Source organism: Selaginella moellendorffii, unplaced genomic scaffold (genome assembly GCF_000143415.4).
Source record: "Selaginella moellendorffii unplaced genomic scaffold, v1.0 SELMOscaffold_4, whole genome shotgun sequence".
Lineage (NCBI taxonomy): Eukaryota > Viridiplantae > Streptophyta > Lycopodiopsida > Selaginellales > Selaginellaceae > Selaginella > Selaginella moellendorffii.
This window is the reverse complement of record NW_003314265.1, coordinates 1,845,930-1,867,195: the sequence shown is the minus strand read 5'-3', so window position 1 is coordinate 1,867,195 and position 21,266 is coordinate 1,845,930. Positions and strand designations below refer to the sequence as shown.

The 21,266-nt window shown below is 46.0% G+C and overlaps 4 protein-coding genes and 1 long non-coding RNA gene across 9 annotated transcripts; 2 read left to right on the top strand and 3 right to left on the bottom strand.

Moving 5' to 3' along the window:
• Positions 1 to 520: 520 nt before the first annotated feature.
• On the bottom strand, positions 521 to 3,804 carry LOC9654664 (probable potassium transporter 11). 2 transcript variants are annotated; one of them, XM_024669335.1, is made up of 9 exons: positions 3,561 to 3,804; positions 3,281 to 3,506; positions 2,964 to 3,209; positions 2,817 to 2,867; positions 2,467 to 2,727; positions 2,243 to 2,295; positions 2,049 to 2,163; positions 1,741 to 1,995; positions 521 to 1,678 (listed from the first exon to the last, which is right to left on the bottom strand). In XM_024669335.1, exons 1-9 carry the CDS (start codon positions 3,666 to 3,668, stop codon positions 588 to 590), a joined length of 2,406 nt encoding a protein of 801 aa, XP_024525103.1. In that variant the 5' UTR covers positions 3,669 to 3,804; the 3' UTR covers positions 521 to 587. The 2 variants fall into 2 exon arrangements, with proteins under 2 accessions (XP_024525103.1, XP_024525102.1); XM_024669334.1 differs by having other exon boundaries at positions 3,281 to 3,804.
• Positions 3,805 to 4,034: 230 nt separating this feature from the next.
• LOC9655697 (SAC3 family protein B) lies at positions 4,035 to 8,449 on the top strand. 2 transcript variants are annotated; one of them, XM_002964458.2, is made up of 9 exons: positions 4,035 to 4,392; positions 4,449 to 4,549; positions 4,617 to 4,832; positions 4,898 to 5,125; positions 5,169 to 5,260; positions 5,305 to 5,398; positions 5,450 to 5,542; positions 5,605 to 6,314; positions 6,365 to 8,449. In XM_002964458.2, the coding sequence occupies exons 1-9, from the start codon at positions 4,035 to 4,037 to the stop codon at positions 8,388 to 8,390; spliced, it is 3,918 nt and encodes a 1,305-aa protein (XP_002964504.1). In that variant the 3' UTR covers positions 8,391 to 8,449. The 2 variants fall into 2 exon arrangements, with proteins under 2 accessions (XP_002964504.1, XP_024525101.1); XM_024669333.1 differs by lacking the exon at positions 4,035 to 4,392 and having other exon boundaries at positions 4,464 to 4,556.
• Positions 8,450 to 8,704: 255 nt separating this feature from the next.
• Positions 8,705 to 10,518, bottom strand: LOC112344473. Its single transcript, XR_002991707.1, has 2 exons — positions 9,505 to 10,518; positions 8,705 to 9,425 (listed from the first exon to the last, which is right to left on the bottom strand). It is a non-coding gene; the product is annotated as an uncharacterized LOC112344473 (long non-coding RNA).
• Positions 10,519 to 10,593: 75 nt separating this feature from the next.
• On the bottom strand, positions 10,594 to 14,795 carry LOC9654663 (auxin response factor 17). 2 transcript variants are annotated; one of them, XM_002964060.1, is made up of 16 exons: positions 14,668 to 14,795; positions 13,658 to 14,094; positions 13,475 to 13,584; positions 13,283 to 13,381; positions 13,152 to 13,208; positions 12,933 to 13,085; positions 12,791 to 12,875; positions 12,647 to 12,737; positions 12,423 to 12,590; positions 12,249 to 12,368; positions 12,108 to 12,189; positions 11,915 to 12,050; positions 11,398 to 11,859; positions 11,112 to 11,332; positions 10,872 to 11,053; positions 10,594 to 10,812 (listed from the first exon to the last, which is right to left on the bottom strand). In XM_002964060.1, the coding sequence occupies exons 2-16, from the start codon at positions 13,857 to 13,859 to the stop codon at positions 10,656 to 10,658; spliced, it is 2,325 nt and encodes a 774-aa protein (XP_002964106.1). In that variant the 5' UTR covers positions 13,860 to 14,094; positions 14,668 to 14,795; the 3' UTR covers positions 10,594 to 10,655. The 2 variants fall into 2 exon arrangements, with proteins under 2 accessions (XP_002964106.1, XP_024525104.1); XM_024669336.1 differs by having other exon boundaries at positions 12,108 to 12,183.
• Positions 14,796 to 15,470: 675 nt separating this feature from the next.
• LOC9654662 lies at positions 15,471 to 16,377 on the top strand. 2 transcript variants are annotated; one of them, XM_024669220.1, is made up of 4 exons: positions 15,471 to 15,802; positions 15,868 to 15,974; positions 16,042 to 16,133; positions 16,181 to 16,377. In XM_024669220.1, exons 1-4 carry the CDS (start codon positions 15,477 to 15,479, stop codon positions 16,355 to 16,357), a joined length of 702 nt encoding a protein of 233 aa, XP_024524988.1. In that variant the 5' UTR covers positions 15,471 to 15,476; the 3' UTR covers positions 16,358 to 16,377. The 2 variants fall into 2 exon arrangements, with proteins under 2 accessions (XP_024524988.1, XP_024524987.1); XM_024669219.1 differs by having other exon boundaries at positions 15,856 to 15,974.
• The last annotated feature ends 4,889 nt before the right edge of the window (positions 16,378 to 21,266 follow it).

The following is a 21,266-nucleotide window of genomic DNA, read 5'->3' as shown; positions in this document are numbered from 1 at the left end:
TATAGCATATAAAAATTTAACATATTTAAGAAGTTTATTAGTTTAATTTTCTTTGTTAATATATTTCTAAAATGTTAAATATAGAATTAGAACAAGAAAAAAGAAATAAAACCATTCTTTTCATTTATTATATTACCAATTTTTAAATTATGTTATAATATTGTTTTAAACATTCATTGTATATCTAAATTTTTAAAAACTAATGGTGTTTTAAAGTAAAAATCATTGATATACACATATCTATGATTCAAGATTTCTTTTTAATTCTTGTATGTTGACATTTTTCACACATGATATTTGAAAAGTTTTAAGACAGCACCACTTCCACCACCATCATCATTACCCCCACCACCACCCTCACCTACACCTCCACCTTCATCCTGAATACATTTTGTACCTATTTCACAATATGCAAACCAGAACACAGTCAAAAATAGAAATACTTTCATCTCTAAGATGTGTAGGCAACTGTTTGCACAAGCGTTTGTTTATATCTGTTTTTCAAAACAAAGTAGGAATCTTGGTGACAAAGAACGGCATAAAGTATGTATACATATGACTCCTTGTACGTACACATAGAATCCTGCCTACACATCGTAAATCATCCCAACGTTGAGCATTGTCTCGTGAGGTATGTGGTAAATGACGCTGGTCTCGCGGCAAACCTTCCTCAAGAAGCTGTAGACATGGTTGATGGCTATTCTCTTGGCCAGTCCCGACCCCTTCCTCGCCTTGACCACCGTGTTCCCCAGGATATGAACCACGCCGCTCTCCTTGGCCGCCACCAAAAACTTGAGCTGATCCTCCACCACCTGATGCTCGATCCGCCGCTGGCTCAGCACCACCTGGTAATCCCTCGAGTTGTAACTCGACGTGCCCGACTGATCGCCCATCACCCTCCTGATCTCTACCGAGCAGCAGCTCGCCTCCTCGTTGCTGTTGTAGCTGAAGCTAAACCGGCGATCGCTGGGCGAGATCGCGGAAGGCAAGCTCTGCTCCCGATCGGAGGCAGCCATGGTCATCGGCTCCGACGGCGCCGTGGACGACGTTTCCACCCGATTGTTGTCATCATCCTTGCGGATGAAGTCGGCCAGAGCTCCTATCAGGCGCTCCTCGAACTGCTCGTCTCTGCGGTGGAGATCGCGGTATCCATACCGCACGGTACAGCGGTACATCCAGTAGTCTGGTGGGCCGATCCGCCGGAAGAGGAACCTCTCGTCCTCGAGCACGGTGTTGACGGGAAGGTACTTCACGCAGACGAAGACGAGGACGGAGTGTATCGCCGGGAGGTGAGTGATGAAGTGAGAAAACATCGAGGGGACGCCGTGGGCGAGATCGGTGTAGACGAAGCCGACTCCTGGGACGCGGACGAGGCCGAGGCTGGGGCCGAGGCCCAGGATCCAGGCGAGCGGGACCTTGTTCTGAATCTCAAACTGGTAGCGCTTGACGGTGCCGTAGTGCCAGGCGTAGAAGATGAGCATGAGTGCCGCGGCGATGGCGAGAGGAACCCAGCCGCCCTTGGCAATCTTGAAGAGCACCGCGGAGAAGTAGATTGTTTCCACGGAGCCAAAGGTGACGAGGAAGAGGAGGACGAGGGATAAGTTGGTCTGCCAAATGAAGAGCATGATCAAGGTCATGAGAAGAGTGGTGACGAGCATCACGGCCATGACGGCGATTCCTGTTTGGATCGAGAAGAAAAAAGAGAGGTGACGATCTTGATAGAACTTTGGGTTGACGAACCGTAAGCGTTGCCGATTTGGGTTGTTTCTCGGAATCCCGCGGTGATGGCCAGGCAGAGGAGCATGAGAATCCAGTTCACCTCCGGGACGTAGATTTGGCCGAGAATGCGGTTGGAGGTGTGGATGATCTTCACCCGGGGGAAGCACCCGAGAGCTACCGATTGCTTGACGATGGAGAAGGTGGCGGAGATTGTTGCCTGACTTGCAACGATGGCTGCAACTGTTGCAATGACAAACATTGGCCAGTAGACTGGATCTGATAAAATGCGAGAGAGCTTTTGATCAAGAAGAATAAAAACTCTCGCCTACCTGGGATTGATCTATAGAAAGTTTGGTCCACCTTGTCGGGAAACTTGAGAAGGAATGACGCTTGACCGAGGTACGCAGCCAGCAAACAAGGAAACACCAAAGACGTGAAAGCCAGCTACAAAACACAGACCACGAAGAACTCTTACAAAAAATTATCTTCCATGATCAAAGAAAAAGGAGTTCACAACACTCACCCGAATCGACACAGTAGAAAAATGTCCCAAGTCCGCAAACATGGCTTCGGCTCCTGTAGTTTCTCAATCTGTTAATATCACTGACATGCATTAGACCAGAAGTAAGACCAAGGAAAGAAAGACCAGAAAATATCAAAGAAAAACTCGACAAAACAACGTCACTCAGACGCAAGGAAGAAGAAAAAAAACCAAGATAGAAACTTTCAAGAGAAAGGACAGTTTACCTGTGATGGAGAGCACGATTCCTCCAAGCCTGGCCCATCCTTTGGATTTGGTTCTCCTCAAGAAATCGAAGCCAGCGACGGGAGAGAGGGCCCGGAAGATATCCGGCTTGTGAATCGCGATGTTGTAAACACCCACGGCTCCAATAGACAAGAGCCACACGAGAATGACGGGGCCAAACATGACCCCCACTTTGTCCGTCCCAACGTGTTGCATGCTAAACAAGAGCACGAGGATGATCAAAGCCAGGATCACGACATGGCCTGCGCGCACAAATCGAGCATAGTAGCTTGATCAGCGATCGAGACGAATGGAATACGATAAAGTTGCTGTGAATAAGATTATATTATACCTTGGTGAAAAGATGGATGAGCTACTTTGATCCCACTGACTGATGACAGCACTGGTCGAAACAAAAGATCACAAAAAGAGGAAGGAGAAATTCGAAAGGGACACGACTGCGATTAGTTTAGAGTGGCTTAAGACGAAGAAAACATACCCGAGATTGCTGGAGTTAAGACGCCGTCGCCAATGACCATGGAGGTTCCAAGAAGAACGAGGACGAGCAGGAGTTTCTGGAGGGAATTCCTGCCTTCGAGGAGCTTCTTGATGGTGGAAGCTCGGGAGTTCTCGGGCACTGGGCGGCGGCTATACGTTGTCAAGTACTGGTCGGTCGGGTGTTGGTTTGGAATGGTGTTCACTTTGGCGTGTCTACAGATGAGAGAATACAAAGCAAATGTGCCACCTGAATGGATTCATGAGTTCTAAGATCTTGGGAGAGGAAACCAAGAACTAGTACGATCGATCGAAACTTGCCTTCGCCATTGTCATTTGCCCTCAAGACGATGAACACATACTTGATAAGAGGAATGAGCGTGAAGGAGTAGACGATGAGGCACACGGCGCCGAGAACGTCCCTTCGGTCGACGATGCCGTCGGGAAAAACGCTGGGAAAAACGTAGAGGGGAGACGTCGCAAGGTCGCCATAAACAACGCCCAGGCTTATAAACGCTAGCCGGATCGTCACCGCCAAAGGATGCTCCTGGAGAAAGATTACAACGAAGATGCAAGAGAAGAAGGACAAAGCGGTGATTACCTTGGAATTTTGGAAGCCGCGAACTTGGGTGGCTTCATCGCCCAGTGGCTGATCCAGCGTTTGATCCAATTCCCACATCGTTCCCTTGCCATCTTGGTGTTCTTCCATTGAAGAAACCAGCGAGCGCGCTAGAGAAAACCAAGCTTTCCCCTTGTCATGAATGCGGTGGAAGCGCTGGATAGGATCAAAGAGGAAGACGAAGAGCAAGGAGAAAGGGTCAGCGCGCGATGATGACAAACTTAGAAAGCCCGGAAAATGCAGCGAATCTTTCAACTAGTTTCGCTCCTTGCTAACTTTAGCGGAGCTGTTGCGCGGCTATCTTATCAAAAAGTTAGTGACGATTGTATCAAACACAAAAGTCTTCAAGTTTAAAAAAAAATCGTAGATCTTCTAAGTAGAAACAAAGATTCTACGAATCTTCTTGTATGATTACACTTATCTTCTTTTAGGGCAAATGTTTTAGGGTTTATGGAAATGGAGGAGAATGCCACGCCGATCGCGGCCTACACGAATTTTGGAGCGGACACGGCCGGTCCTCTCACTCCGCCCACGCTTCCATTCGGTTTCGGTAAGGCGGCATTCAGGGCTCCAGCGCCAGCAGCGGCGACAGCGGTGGTGGCATCGTCGCCATTCTCTCCCGATCCGCCGTCCAACAGAAGGGGCGAGGCGCTGTCTCCAGAGGTATTCTCTCTCGACCTGCCGGCTAGAAGAGGAGCGCCTCTTCCTCCTCATGGATCTACCATCCAGAAGCCGCCGGTGCCTAGACCAAGCTCCTCCAGCTTCTCTGGACCCAGCGAGCCAATTCCTGGCCTTTGTCCTGATATGTGCCCAGGTATGAAGTCACAATAGTGCTTGTTTCACTCATCTCTCTTTGTTCTTCCTTATCAGAGAGTGAGAGATCCGAAAGAGAACGGATAGGAGATCTCGATCGCTACGAGCGTGTAGGCGGGGATAGAAACCAGACCTCTATCAGTCTTGCTGTGAAAAAGGTGACAAGTAAGCAATGGTGAAAGAGCGTGTATCGCTCGCTCATTCTGTGTCTTATTTCATTCGCAGTACACGAGGACGCCGGACAAGGATCCAATGCTGATACGCTCCTTGCCTGTGTTGCGAGCAACCATGGACTATCTTCTCGGCCTTTTGGAGCAGTCTTATACCCAGGAGCTCTTGGGCTTGTATAACTTTCTTTGGGACCGTATGCGAGCTGTGAGGGTGGATCTAAGGATGCAGCATATTTTCAACCACGAGGCCATTGTGATGCACGAGCAGATGGTAAGTTCTCTGCTGTGGCGGCGTGAAAGTCAAAACGTATTTTCTTGCGTTTCTTTCTTCCCCAGATTCGGCTGCATATACTGGCCATGCACGAGTTGTGCGAGTTTCCCAAGGGAGAAGGCTTCGTGGAGGGTTTTGACGCTCATCTTAACATCGAGCAGATGAACAAGGCGTTTAGCGAGCTCTTCCAAATGTACGATGATCATCGAAGGAAAGGGGAGCCTCTTATGACTGAGCCCGAATTTCGGGGGTATTATGCGCTTCTCAAACTCGACCAGCATCCTGGTTTTGCCGTAAGTCTTGAAAGCTGTACATTTTCTTATCCTCTGTTTCCAGGTAGAACCATTTGATCTCTCCGTTCATTTGTCCTCAATGAGTCCTGCTATGAGAAATTCCTCTGATGTTATTTTTGCCCGCAAAGTTGCGAGGTAAGCGACTGGAAGCCTTTATTGACGTAACCTTCTTGAATCAGGATGTACAAGCTTCCTAATTACATCGGTTTTTTCAAGCTTGCTGCAAAGGCCACTTATTTACAAGCCTGCCTCATGCATGCTCAGTTTTCAAAGGTGTCTATAAATTGTCTGTATTATCTGGTTTTAACGTGCTGGAGCGCACAGGTTCGCAGCCAGGCGCTGGCCGCTCTTTACAGCGGGTTGAGGGTGTCTCAAGGGATCCCGTTATCTCAACTTAAGAAATGGTTAGGCATGGAGGTACGAATGTAATTGAAACAAACGATACTTAAAACCATTCGCTTGTTTCCTTTCTCTTTCAGAGGCATGAGGTTGGCGATCTCTTATCTTATCATGGATTTTCTATCAAACTGTTTGAAGAGCCTTACGTGGTAAAGGAGTCCGAGTTCCTGAATAAAGACCAGGACTACGGGCTTCATAGATCCCGGTTGGTGGAATCCAAAAGATCCCCAAGAATTATTGACGACGTTGTCTCCCAGAACAGAGAAGCTCCTCGGTTTACTGCTCAGAGTCCGGAACTACAAACGGATATGACGGAGTACGTTTCATTCAACGCTGTGCAAGAAGCTCCAGCGGAGATAGTGGAAGAAGAAATGCCTGACTATGACGACGGAGAAACGCCAGTTTTTATCGCAAAGGCCCCGACGGTAGTCGAGACTCCGGTTGCTCCATCTTACATCTTTCCGACGGGATCGTTTGATTGGTTACGGCCGCTTAATCTAAGCCAGCCAGCCGAGAAACACATAGATGTGGGTGCTCCGCTGCCAAGTATGCAAGACAGCATGGTAGCTGAGAAAACGTCCACAGGGAAAAGAACTCGTTCAGACGATTATGAGGAGCAGGACCACTCTCCAAAAAGACAGGAGATTACTAGTCCTGGAGAGGTTTCGCTGGCTGAAGCTGAGGAGTTAGAAAGGAAAGAAGAAGAAGCTCGACTGGAAGAAGCTCGGCAAGAAGAAGAGAGGATGAAGTTCGAGGAAGCAAGTACAGGACGGGCACGGCTCTGGTTCCGGTTTGTATTGACTCAGTTTTTCTCGTGAAACTTTAAAGTGGTTTTTGTAGGAGGTGGAAGCGTAAGACCGATGCTATCATGGAAGCTGCCAGATTGCGAAAACTACGAGCCCGAGCGGCTCTGTCATCAATGATCCTTGGCTTGCCGATGCAACACGGACGAAAGTACGTTTCTCGACTTACAAAGCAAGGACTCGCCAAAGAAGACTTGGACCGTTTGAAAACGCAACGAGTCTCGCTTCTCAACAGCATGTGGAAGTTCTTGGACGTGTCGGAAATAGTTTCTCCGGTTCTCAGAGCTAAGAATCCACGGGCGGGAACTATTTACTGGAAACTGGTTTTCTGCATGGGAGACAATTCGTCCAAGGGACGAGGCAGTGAGCTTCCGGCGCACTGGCTGAGGTCAAAGCTAATCGGAAATCTGGAAGGGGACACAGTAACATGCTACATCTCGAGCAACGTCGAAAACAAAGTAGCTTGCCACTGCATCACCAAAGAGATTGGTCTCGACAGAAGCTTCCAGCCAGGTATCAACGGGGCAAGCGCTCTCTTGTTCTTGGTTGACGAAGGCTCGCCTCTAAGCAGGATGCGCAGCAAGCTACATTCGCTGGTGGAATCTCTTCCGACCGGGACGTCTGTGCCGCTGTTGGTATTTTCAAGTGGCTTTGGATCAGACGAGGGCGATCTCAACAGAAGGCCGCCACCAGAAGAAGAGTTAGCACTGCTGCTTCAGCTACACAGATTGGACGGCGACAAGATCAGTAGCTGGATAGTTTTATCGATCACTGGGAAAAGTGAACACGGGTTCTACTCCAGTGAGACTCTAGCCAGGGGTATTGAGTGGCTCGCGACTTTAGCGCCGGCTCAGCCAGAGCTTCATGCTGTGGATCTCCGCGACTTGGTGGCAGAAAAGCTCTACTCTACGTTAAACTCGTCACGGGAAGAAACCAAAGCCGAGCCCGGAGACTACGTAGCAGTCTTCAACAAAGCGCTCCACGATGCTACAGCGGAGGTGACAAACGCTGCCAGTACGAGTCCCAGTTACTGGCCTCCTCCCGACCTTGCGACCTTGTCGGAAGCTTGGTATAAGGATCAGGACACTCCTCCCGCAGGCTGGAACAGCTTTGGGAGTTTGCAGCCAATTTTCTACGCGCTGGAGCTCTGCCGACTGCCTCCCTTTCCTCACCTTGACGAACGAACCCCGTTTGCTCTAGCTCTCTCACGGTTGTCGGCGGAGGCAATCCTCGACTGCGTGAGAGCTCAATACAAGTCTCTACTGGCTCCGCTGGAAGTGTACCTGAGCAAGCTCGGCTACGAAGAACCGGAGGCTAACCGTGTCGCAGCCAGCATTTTGGATGGAGCAGTGAGCCTTGAGTGGTCGGAAGGTGGCTGCCGGATCCTGGCGAACTGGCGTCGGGTGTTCCGGAGCATTTTCTGGACGAAGCTGATGCGTCTCAACAGCGAGCCTCCCCCGACGGTTTATCTCTTGCGCGAGATGTCCTTTCACAGAGATGAGGTAGGGGACTACGAAAAGAGTCTTGCGTTTGCGTCTCGGCTCCAAGGTGGCGACATCCCCGAGGCGATCCAGGAAAAGGTTGTGAGTTTTGTGGAGAGATACAACCAGCAGTACACCAAGGAGACCGAGACTGCCCGTGATACTGCAACTTCAAAGCCAGAGGACGTTATGCTCAGGCACGAGCTCGAGTACCTGAGAAGCGGAGATGAGCTCGAGCTTTTGAGTCTACTCCCAAAGGCCAGGGACGAAGAAGAGGCAGTGCTACCTCAGACGGAGCCAGAGGCACGACTGGACGAGCTAGTGGCAAGGCTGGACAAAAGGCTGGATGAAAACACTCAGGCAGCAGCGACTGGACTGGAAGAAATTCCTCGGCCGTGGACAGAGGACACGAAGCTGCTCGTGCTCACGCCAGAGGGGACCGGCTTGGAAGTTTTGGAAGTGACGAGCCCGAGGTCTTCAAGCTCGGACAGCTACAAGAGATTTAACGAGCTCTTGAGTAGCTGCCACAGCGCCCAGACACTCGTCTCTGGGAAGCTTACAAGCTACTTTGGTGTTTTTTGACATAACTACTCGACAAATATTTGCAACTTTGTAAATGTATTCATTTCTTTTCAAGGAAACTACAGAGTGCGTGTAGATTGTCTCGTTTTGCCACTGCCAAAGCGTACACTTCCATCGTTAGCTGGCCTTGGAACGTTGTTCTATGTCACCGTTGCAATCTTATGGCGTTGCAAAAACAAAAGGAAGTTCAATCTCGTAGCATTTTTCTTCTTGGACACAGCGTTGTTTAGTTCTTATCGTGGTTGAGCAGCACTAACATGTCACTTGTCTTTTTCATGACAAGAAATTAGAACAAATTGAAACACACACAAACCTGACAACATGAAGCTAAGTATGTCAACTTTCAATGATCGTTAGTTTTGTTCGTATTCACAAGTTTCCCTTCCCGTTGAAAGTTTCTTGGACCGTTGTTTTGCGCTTAGCTTGTTTAAGTTGTTTGAGCATATCATCTTAGCTTGACTGTGTCACTGGCTCCCTTTTGCGTTGAGCATACCCCGTCGACAATCTCAATCGAAAAGAAAGAACGTCTTCAAACGTTGAGAGTTTCAACAAATTCTTGATTGCTTCTAGCCTCTCTTTTAACGTTGATCACTCTACATATTTCTTGTCTCCAGCAAATCTCTCTTGTTTCGTTGTCTTACTCGCTTATTGCTAACACGAAGAAAAGCCCTGAACAAACTTACCTTGCGACGGATCATGATCGTTGTTTTCATTGAGGTTAGACCATTGTCATGTACATTTTCAACAAACATTTTGGTTAGAACAGCTAGCTCACGAACCTGTTAAACTTCCATATCGTTGGACAGCCAGAGTTTTCATTATCGTTGTTTTCGTTGCGGTTGGACCATTGTCATGTACGGATTGATGTTTTGAAGATTGCAGATGCCCGACGTTGTTTCTCAGCTCGACGTTGTTTCTCAGCTCGCAGGTCTTGGGTTGAGCAGCAGCAACATCGCTGACAATCTCTACAAACGTTGACATAGAATCTCTCCAATCTCGTAGCATTTTTCTTCTTGGACACAGCGTTTTTTAGTTCTTATCGTGGTTGAGCAGCACCAACATGTCACTTCTCTTTTTCATGACAAGAACTTAAAACAAATTGAAACACACAAACCTGACAACAAGTTTCCCTTCGCGTTGAGAGTTCCTTGGACCGTTGTTTTGCACTTAGCTTGTTTGAGTTGTTTGATCAAGCATATCATATTAACTTGGACTGTGTGCGTTGAGCATAGCATCGAAAAGAAAGAGCGTCTTCAAACGTTGAGAGTTTCAACACGAATTCTTAATCGCCTCTAGCCTAGAGAATACCTCTTAGCTCGTTGCAAGCAGCTTCGCTTTCTTGTCTCCAGCAAATCTCTCTTGTTTCGTTGTGTCTTACTCAAAACGAACTTACCTTGCGGGCGAGAGTGGACTTGATCCGTCGCTGATCGTTGTTTTCATTGAGGTTGGACCATTGTCATGTAGAAATTCAGCTGGATTTAAGTTCTGATGATCGCAGTTTCCCAACGTTGTTTCTCAGCTCGCAGGTCTTGCGTTGAGCGCAGCAACAACACAACTCAAAGCTCCAAAACGTTGACACAAAATCTCTCCAATCTAGTAGCATTTCTCTTCTTGGCACACACTGTGACATGGGAGTTTTTCAGTTCTTATTGTCGTTGAGCAGCACCAGCATGTCACTTGGCTTCTTCATGACAAGAAATTAGAACAAATCGAAACACACACGAACCTGGCAATGTGAAACCAAGTATCGTTGATCGTTAGTTTTGTTCGTATTCAAACAGCGTTGTCCACATCGGTGAGTGTCCCTTCGCGTTGAGAGTTCCTTGGCCCGTTGTTTTGCACTTTGCTTGTTTGAGTTGTTTGTTGTGTCACTGGCTCCCTTTTGCGTTGCAATCGAAAAGAGGTGTCTTCAAGCGTTGAGAGTTTCAACACGATTTCTTGATCGCCTCTAGCATACCTCTTAGCTCGTTGCAAGAAGCTTCGCTTTCCAAATCTCAGTCTTACTCGCTTATTGCTAACGCAAAGAAAAGCCCTACCTAAACGAACTTATCTTGCGAGGGTGGAGAGAAAGCGGCCTACCTGATCAATGGGCAGAGGGGAAGGATCGGCGACCACCAACCCCAACCCCAAATCCACCATCACTGCCCTAGCCCTTTATCACCGATGAACCCTAAACTTGAGCTAAGTACCACTATTTTATATAGACAGGGCAAAAAGGGGAAGTTCTCAATTAGTGCAAAACGAAGCATCTTAGGAGCTACTTAATTACTCGTCGCTAGTAGCGGGAGGGGATGAGGAATCCTGCTGATCGGACAGCCTGCTGGATGGCTCTTCCGTGCTGCTGTTGCGTGCCTGCACGGTAAGCTTCTGGATCTCAGCCGGCGATAGGATCCGTATGCATCGCACCGTCGAGCAAAACTCCCTGAAATGTAAAAACTCTTTTAAGCAAACACACCATGAAATGCACAGACGAGATCTTACTCCCAGGGGTCGTCTCCGACGAGCAGCATGTCGCCTTCGTTATCTACGTACACGGCTTGCCACTCGGACCCGTTCAGGCTCTCGTCAATGCCGAACAGATGCTGCAGCTCCTCCAGGAGTTGCGTGTATCCCCGGAACTTGGACAAGTCCAAAGCTCGTCCCACTGCACCGTGTTTGTGAACCTATGAAAAGTAGAAGAGATTCAGAGCCTGGCGCTTCAAATAAAGAATGAGATCTTACTTTGGTGCACGTCCTGCTTGGTTGCTGTTGTTGCTGCTGCTGGTTCCAGTTCTGGCCAGTAAAACACTTCCTGAAGCCGGAAGCTTCTGACTCGAGATCCTTGTGGACGTCGTCTTTGACGGTGCTGGCCAATGCTGTCTTTGGTTTCAACGAGAAACCAAATAGTTTGCACTCGCGGTCAGAATCGTTTGCATTACCTCTTGCAAGGGGCTCCTCAACTCCTGAAAGAACAAAAAAGAGTAGACAAAAAAGCATTACATAAGAAGTGACGATGGATTTTACTTACTGGGAGCCTGTTGCAGCGAGGCCAGCGTAGGCGACATGAGAAGCTTAAGAAAAGAGTTGTCTGTTGTATGTTGAGGCTGCAAGTAGAGTGGGCAACTTAATGCTGCTTGCCGAGAAGCGAAGCTGCTGGTTGGAGAAGGCTGCTGCGGTTTCTCGAATTGTAGAGGAACCTTCTGCTCTCGAAACTGCTGAACACAAAGCCTAAGCTGCTGCTGGTGCATATCGACTTTACGATGAGATGGTAGCCCCTCGTTTCCGGGGCTTGGCAATCCAGAAGGAAAACCAGGAACACTATGACCCTCAGTAACTCTTGAAGTTACCTTAGCCTCAGAATAGAGGGCTGTAGGAGACTTCAGGAGAAAGTTTTCCCTCTCGTCAGCCTCGTACTTGTGAGATGTCTGCAAATTACGGTTGGCCTGTAGGATCTGACGAAGATGATTGTCGTATGACTTTCGACTGACACCTGATAATAGACCAACCGTGGTTTAAAAGTGCATGTAGAGAGTATCGAAACGTACTTATGTCTGTGAGCATTGTTGGCCTGAATCTCTTCGTCGAAACTGGGGGAGTCACATTGGGAGCAATAAATGGCTCTATCTCCCATGGTGACACCCTCTCCTGTCTTTCGCTAGCCGCGTGCTCGTCCCAACCGACCTTATATAAGAAAGGAAGAAGCTAAAAAATGCGTCACTTGAAGACAAGACTCTTTACCTTTAGGAAGCGCCATTTAGAGCCAGGCCATCGAGCTGGATCGATATCGCCAATTCCAGTAATAGTTCCCATATATCTGACACTACCGAGTACTGTTAGCAAAAGAAGACAAAACAAAAGATTCACTTCAAAACGATTTACCTTCTCTCCGACGAATCCTCAGTCTCAAATCTCATTTTGAAGCGCATACCAATCAAAATGTTCATCTTGAAAGATTTCACGTACTTGTGGTATGGAACAACAAATTCAGCTGGACTAGCCCTGAAGAAAAACAAATTCATTACTTTGCCGTGTTAAATCCAAAGAATGTCAAACCGAGGATTGTAGAACACGGTGAACATGGTCTTAGTGGATACAGCATGAGCAGCAGCAGCCAGGACTCCAATTTGCATGCTGTGGCTAGACAGTAGCGAAGACGAAGTGACACTGCTCTGCGTGCGCACAGCGCGCCTAATCCCGATTCTCAACTCACCATTATCTCCCCTATGTGTTACGAAATATTATTACGGTATGAAAAACAGATCAAATCCGTAGCTCACCTGACAAAGAGAACGGTATCGCCAGCAACAAGCTTCTTCTGGCTTACAAAAACACTCCACCCTGTCGTCAAAAGATGCCTTCGTGGTTGTCCTGGATAAGTCAAGAATTTTGTAAGAAAGTATAGCCAAAAACTATGTACGAACCTCGGTAGATGTGGCGGAACTTCCATTCAACTCCATGAAGATCTTTTGCTATAATCTCCTGAGCTGGAGGGGTTTGCTGATAATCCTGGAATCCAGTTTAACGAATATATGGAGTGACATATATCAGGATATACGAGCTTACCAGTCGGGGGAAGCATTCTTCAGCGGCACGCCTCGGAACAGAAAATCCTCCATGAGTACTTGTGTCAGAAGATGTCAAGTTTTTGGAGAACATGGACAGCTTGGCCTTTGAAGATGCTGTAGGTTCATCAAGCTCCAGTGATTGGTCAAGTTGCTGGTCAGAAATACGAATATAAAATAGCTACATGTCCATGCACTTGAATCAATTAGACAAACAAACCTCGTTTTCAGGAACGAGAGTCATCTGCGCGTAGACTTCATCCGTTTCCCGATACGCCTGTAACATAATAGAAGTTTCACAAACATCCCTCTTGGCATTCGCGTACAAAAAGGTGGAAAAAGAAAACTTACACCCAGCGACAAGTTCAGCACTCGACAGAAAATCTGGGATGGAAGATTATACTGCGGGATTTGCAAATCCGCAGCGTTTTGATTTGTAGAGGCCAGCACCTGTCAAGATCACGAATAGCACCAACGTGTTAGTTCTCGCCTTGCTTTCCCAATATAAAACTCAGCCGGATAAGACAAACACGCACTACAAACCTGTTCAATGTGACCCTGAGGAAAGTAGACAACTCTATCGCCTACAAGAGGAAGACAAACAAGAGGTCCAGCACAAGCATGCCAAGCCTCTGAGTCGAGTGAGCTGCCACCTGGAAACAAAAATCGCCGTTGAAACTACAAGAAATATAATACTTTTTTAAAGGAGAGGAAAAACCGAAAGACCTGAACTTCCTGATGAAACATATCCGCTGAACGCCGAAACCCGTTGTGGGATTTGTCTTCCCATTGCTGGAACTTGTGGCGATGATGATGAGCCATCCGGCCTCGGTCCTGCTGGTCGAGCGAAAATTGTCCCGCTTGTTGCTGCTGCTCCTCCTCCTGGCGTTGCATACATTCGTGGAGACCCGATGCCACTCTCTCGCATCGCTGCGGAGAAAAGGATGATCCGGCTAAACGAACCTGTAAGAAGGACTAGCTATCCCATGTCCCCTCTAGACTATCCCTTGTTACCGTGAGTTCTACGCACTGCTTGTATCTATCTATCTATTCTTGATCAGGACCGAGAGCTTCACCCCCTAGAACGCCTCCACATCTACAGCGTCATTCTCGAGCCCCGACCAAACTCTTCGTCCTCGTCCTCTTGTTCTTCAAGTCTCATCCTGCAAGAATCACAAGAATCATCGCATTAGAGAGGAAACAAAAAAAGAAAAATATATCTGATTGGGAGGACGACAAAGAAGAGCCACACAACACTTATGCCAACAGGAACCTAGCAACCAACGCGAAAAGCGGTGGATCGGTAGCACAAGGCCTTTCAATCGGCCCGGCCAGGCAAAGGACAAAACGCTCACGCTCTTGCCAAAGGCAAGATTCACGGACAGATCTTGCGCGACACACCAGAAGGACGAAGACCCCCAGATTTCACAGAAATTTGCGACGCTCGCGACGCCCGTGATGCGATTGGCCGCAAGCAGCAAGGACGCGGCCAAAAGATGCAAGAAAGAAGGGATCTCTCGACCAAATCGGACAAGGCGAGCGAGCAAGCAGCCACCAGATCGACACGGGAATAGCGCGAGCGATTTCGGCAGCGCGGAGCCTTGCCGAGCGGCAAGAAGAATGCAGCGCGGCCAATTCGTGCAGCATTGGGCGAAATATCGCTACCAGGCAGCAAAGAAGCAGCAAAGATTCACCAAGAACACCAATCCACGCATCGCCATGGCCGGATCACAGACCTGCGCTGCGCTGCCGCCGCGGATGGAGCTCCTCCATCATCCCGCTGCTTTCGCCTCCACGCGCTCTCTTTGCTTGTTCTTCATCTTCTTCCGCCTGGTTTCCCTTAAACCTCAGGGTTAACTGTGGTGGGGTTAAACAAAACGCCTGGCCTTTTTACCGCGGGCATAAGATTATTCCGGCCGCTGGAGGCAGACGGCGGCGCGTGGTTTTTCGCGCCGTTAATGCCCCGGCGGCACCAGCTGTCACATTAGCCGTCGCGTAGAGTGAAGGATCTCTAGCCTGAATATGCTCTTGTCCTGCGTGGCAGCTCCCCGTTGGTTCCCAGCACACATTTTCTTCCACGTCGGTGTACCGTACAGTGGCGCGCGCGACCACATGGTGGGCCATGGCGAATCATCATTGGGGACAGCGGCGGTTTTTTGGCATGTCGGCCAGGGAGCCGGCAACTAACTCGCCACGTTGCCCTAATTAGGGCCAGCTGGCATACCCCGCGCCCTTTTAACGAGCGCGCGGTTAAATCGGAGAGAATCTGGTTCGTTTTTTACGGCGGATCAGGTCTCACTCAATGGCAGGTGATTGAGATTGGGGAGACCCGGGGGCTATCGTGGTTTGTGGCTAGTAGTAACTCCTTGTTACAGTGACAGGTGAAAACATTTTTTACTATTGGCTAGAAGGGAATATATCGCTTGAGAGAAAATCGCCGCCCCAATGTGACATGCTACCACCTCAGTATCTAATTGAGGAAAATCTTACAAAAGGCGCCAATGTGTTATTGTCACAGCGCGGACTCGAACCCCTGATCTTGAAAATGGTGGGAGGATTTCTAGGGCGCCGGGTTGCTGCCGCGGAGGGGGGATACTTCGCTAGCCGATCGCGCGAGGCCATCGCCAATCTCCGCAGGAAGCAGCAAGAACAGGTAGGCAGCAGCAAGGAATCCAATTCCGATGTCGCGCTGCTGTCCGAGGCCGAGAATCAAGCCAAGGCGGACGTGCTGCCCGAAATTCTTCAGCATTCCATCCCCCTAAGGCCGGGGAAGGAGGAGATGAGCGTCGACTCGGGCTTGAGGTCGGAGAAAACCATAGCCAGCCCAAGGATTGACCCCGGCGACGGCTATCTCACAGCCACTCCAAGAACGTAAGCTGGATTTTGTTCAACCTCTTTTGCTGAGATTCTTTTCTTGTGCCTAGATGGGGATTCGGGCCGCTGGAAGGATTTAACAGGCAGCCATCGACAGCAAACGAGACGAGAGCGGCGCCGGAGATGAGCGCGGCTCAAGCAAAGCTCGTCGTGGAAGGCTATCTCATGAGTAAGAACAACTTTTTCGCTTTTAGTTTTGAGCGCTCGTCCAAGTTTTTTTCCCCGTGTCCTTCCAGTTGTCAAGGCCTTCTTTATAGGCACTGCTCTGGTTTGCGGAGGGGCTGTTTTAGGCGCTAAGATGATAACAACTTGTCTGGGCATCAAATCCGTAAGTGTGTAGGTGGATTTTTAACGTTTGGCTGACCGATTCGACAGATGGATGATATCCCCGTGAAAGGGCGAGAGTTTTTCCAGCCAAAAGTTGATGGCCTGCGAGCGATGCTGGAGCCCGCACGCCGCAAGGTCCACGGACTGCGTCAGCATCCTGGTGATGTAAATGCAGCAGCAGCAGCTGGTGAGAGTAGTATGAATCTAGCGGAGAATATGCAATAAAGAAAAATATATTTTATGAATATTCCCTAAAGTTAATATAGTTTAGGGCTTTGAGGAAGATGGCGGCGAGGCTCTTGGCGGCGTGCAATCTAGTGGCGAGGCATACCCCTTGCTCGCAAGGTCTGCGAACAACAGCAAAAGCAGCTGGAAGCCTTCTCACAGACGCCACTGCTCAACGAGCCCGGGGGTAAGTTTCTGCCGCTGCCAAGAGTGTTCACGGGGCTCTGGCGATACTCAAGAAAGCACAAGCTGCTGGTGTACGTGAGGAGCTGCTACGTGAGGAGCTGCTGAGGAGCTGCTATGTCAGAGGTAGCTTCCATGGTTGTGCTGGGCACGCCCGGGATCGGTAAGTCCGGTTTTGTCTTCGTTCTGTTGTGGGAGCTCCTTCACAAGCATTGCTGGGATCTCATCCTTCTCAAGTTCAAAGAATCCAACAGGTACTACGCCTTTAACAAGGACAGCGAGATTACATCCACTGCCAACCGGGTCGTTGCCACGGAATGGGTAAGAGGAAGGCAAGGTGGGTACCTGGTGGACTGAAAGATGATAAAGGACCACTGGAGCCTGCCTTGCAAGACCGTTACCAGACCCAGACAATCACCACCACCTTTTCAAGGGAGATGATGTGATCAGGCTTTTTGTCCTGACTTGGCCTCGCAAAGAAATTCACACATCCCAAGCATGTGCTATCCAAGACTAGCATACATCAGCGGCAAGAGCTTGAGACGCAATTCACAGCATTGCTAAGGCTGTGTGTGATAGCAAGAGGCTCAATGCTGGTCAGGATGTCTATGCTTCAGATCTTGTCTACCACATAACAGTTAAGAATGACCAGACTTATGCCATTGCCACCAAGAAGCTTGCCACGTTCTATATCATAGACAAGCTGGCAGGGTGTCTTAACATCAACGTTCTGGACAGAGTTTTGAACTACAACATGGCTACAGTGGATTTCAAGAATGGTGAGTTCTTTGACAGGAAGTTCCACCAGGTGCTTCTGCATGGCTGCTATGTGTGTGCCATGTGATGATTAACAAGAAAGGCTTGTTTGGGCTGGAGGAGCAGGCAAAGTCTTTCATCAAGGCTATGGATCTGATGCTTATTGAGATGGAGTTTCCAAAAGATATGACTCCAGAACAGCTTGATTGCACTGTCATCAAGCCAAAGGATTGCAATAACACGACCTGGGATATCATCTATGGCAGAAGAGTTCTCCAGCTGATAGTATCTGACAAGAGAAAAGATGAGAGGCTCTTCCCGTATGGCTAAAGGCTCAGATAGAAGAAAGCATTTGACTTCCTCCGGAGCATGTACAAGGATGGCAGCTTGGAGCTTGTGTTTGTTGTCCCACTGGTAAAATTCAGTGAGTTCAGTGTCACTGTGCATGAGGGAACTTCGGATGATGCAAGGTTGAAGATCATGAACGACTATATAGCCGCTGGTATCCAGGTGAAAAAGGTCAGTTGTTATATGGGAGCTAGGGATGAGAATTTAATCTCTTCTTGTTTTCTTTTTCTAGCTAGAATTTTAGATATTTAGAGTGCTTAATACATAAATATGAATATTTGTATTAGCATAATAGGTTCTTAAGAGTATAGAATGATAAAGGAGCTGCTGATATCATTGTGTACAAACACTTTGGATCAAGCTGCTTGGAGTGGTGCAAGTGGGTTTCTCCAGGGCAAGAAGTATTCTTCTTGTTGGAAAGCCTCTTGCTGTTCAGAGATCTGAACAATTGTTTTTTAGGAAAAAAATGCAAGTATAAATTTTTGGAATACTCAGGTAGACATTAAATCAAAAAATAAGAAAATCGCAAGAATATGTGAATATTATTTGTTTTAGACAATATTCTATTTTTTAAAAATACATTGAAACATTTTTTTTACCAATACCAATATTGCCATTTTTCACCATGGATTCAAGAAGTTCTAGAATTTCTAGTCTCTTTTCTCCAATCTGCCTCCTATGAAAAATCCATCAAGTTACAAATAGGTAAAGTCTAGATCAATTAGTGGTTTACATGTTTTTTGATATTAGTTTGTTTTTTTGTTTGGTTTATAGACTTATTTTAAATTTAAATTTAGTGAAAGAAACAACCAGATTCCACTCTGTTAGATCCTAGAACATCATATAAGTCCATATCAAGTTACTTAACGAAAAGATCAGAAAAGAAGAAAGATTCTCACTACTTTGAATGTAAATTACTAAGTGTTGTAGTTTGCTCTTCACCCTGGGCACACCACAAAAGAGCACAAGAAAAGCATCATATGAAGGACATATGCTTCATACATGCAAAAAAAAACAAAAAAATGAAGGAAAAGTGCAAAGCTTAAATATATTGATTAGCAAGCTTATTTTTGTAAAATTGACACCCAAAAATTAGTCTGAGACTCTCAAAATCATAATAAAATGTTATTAAATTAATTATTACTAATAAGAAACGATATAATTATTTCTAATTAATTAAATAATTTAATTATTCAAAATTATACATAAACCCTGATCCTAATAAACAATTATTTAGGGTTTAGGGTTTAATTTTAGGGCAAAGTTAGTGGACTACAGAAGGTCATATAAAGGATTCCACCAAAGTGGGAACTGGTGGCAGTGGCCATGGACTGGTTAGTCTAAGGGAACATCTATATTCCCAGAGGTCATAATGCAAGGCAACTATCACTCTGAGAAAACAATCATAGAGTAGATGGGGTTTTCCTCATTTGCTATGAGGTGTGGGCAAAGCATCTGGCAAGTGCAGCCAGCCAGCAATACTTTTTTCTAGATATACATCAGTATGTGGCTACTTGAAGTGTACAGAACTTAAATCACACATGTGGAAAATTGGGATGGAAAGAGCAATCAACATTCTATGGCTCCAGGAACACAAGATGGCAACAATGTTGAATTTCAATGTGGGTATCCAAGAAGACCCTAGTGGTACCTGGCCATGGATTGTGGTGTCAAGGCCCAGAGGTGGCACAAAAATGGTGTTGACAAGATGGTTGGCTCAAGTTACAAACCATGTTGTCTTAGTTCTTAGCTACACACAGATGGTAACCCTAAATCTCTACTACATGAAGGTATAAAAACAATGGTGGCACATGATGGTTGGGTGATATTAGGAGACTTGAATATGGTGGAGATTTGAATAAGTTGACTGCATGGGATCTGAAGAGATTGCCTAAGGTACACTAGTTGACCAATTGGGTGTACTTGATCTCCAAACAACTGAAGGCTTCCCACCATATGTACACCTATTCATGTATTTACTCACTTTTCTTCCATCCTTCTTCAAGCAAGGAAACCAAGTGGAACAAGTTTTTTTCTATGGTGAACATGCTTTGATTGTATTACTAATCAGATGAAATCTCCTGAACTCCTAGTAATTTGTCCTTAGAATCTTTAGCTTCTTCTACATCACTTTTGTCCTTATATCCCTCACTATCACTTACATCAACCATAGTCTACACACTCATATCACTGTTGCCCAACTCTCACTATACATACCTGATCATCTCATTTTCATTTCCCACTATATACAACTTTAAATAAGCATTTTTAAACATCACTTCATCATAGAAGCTCTTCTAAACACGTAAAAATAAAAAACAAAATATTCTCACTCACAAGGTATAACATATTTGATAGATTAGTCCCATACTACAACTTTCTTCCCTTTCAGGCTTATTTCTTTTTCCACTAGAAGACCCCAAGGGCCTCAATGCTTTTAGAGGTGCAAACAATAGAGCTAACAACCTTTTCTCTCAGCTCAAATATTAGGTATAGCACTTTTGCTACCTTTTGAGTGGTGGTCTAGCAGTTTTGATATATGCAATTTTAAGTCTCATGACATCAGATTCAAAGCTCATCCATAAACACACTCACTTATATTATCCATCCCCTCTTTTATCACACTTTCACATCATAATTCATCTCATTTCTCACAGTTACCACTACTGATGCATTCCTTGTGTATTTTTTTTCCCATTCTTGGCCAAAGTTTTGAGTGCAAACTATATAAGCTTGAGGTTACATTAGCATATTCACTTTCCAATGCATGGGAGCTAAATTCAAGTTTGTTCCATTTAGTTTTCTTACTCTTTTCTCATTCTCTTTTTCCCACTTTTTTTAATCTCTAATTAAATTATATAGTATCCTACTAGGTTTTCCTTGTGTCTTTGAACTTTAAACTCTTATCCCATATTTTACTTTTGTCTTCATTCATTTTGACTTCCATTTTCAGCTTTTTTTTTTCATGTTTTCTTTGCCATATCTCTTTGTTTCCGTAGTTACCCTCTTTGGACACTACATTCCAACACATAGGACCATCTCAATTGTGAATTCTTGCATGCTAGAGTATTGTGAATCTCGCTAGTGGTTGCGTACTACAGCACTAACTTGTCACTACCTTGTTCTTGCGTTCATGGCTTTGAGTGAATTTTAAAAAACATCATTTCCCAAATTTTCATTATTATTTTAGCTGTAATATTATTTTTTAAAATATTAATATCTTCTTTATTTTTTCAATTACTTTAAATTTAATGTAAATATAACTTTGTCAAAATATGTAGATAAGAAAAATATTTCACTATTTATATTTTAAAATGGATTAAGCTTTTAGATATTAATATTCATAAATATTACTATCCTAGATAATATTGTTATTTAATAATGAATTGCTTTTTCAAGATAGAATCTTCTTTATTTACTATCATTTATTATCCTACCTTATCTTGAAATAAAAAATTATAAGTATACTGGATCATTATTGACTAATAAACTTATATATAAAAATCCTTGTATTCTTAGTAAAAACTTAGCAAATATTAAATGTTATTTACAAACACCTCATAACAAATAAGTATGTTCTACTTTATTGTTTACAAGGTGTCTTTTCTTAAGGCATTTTAGA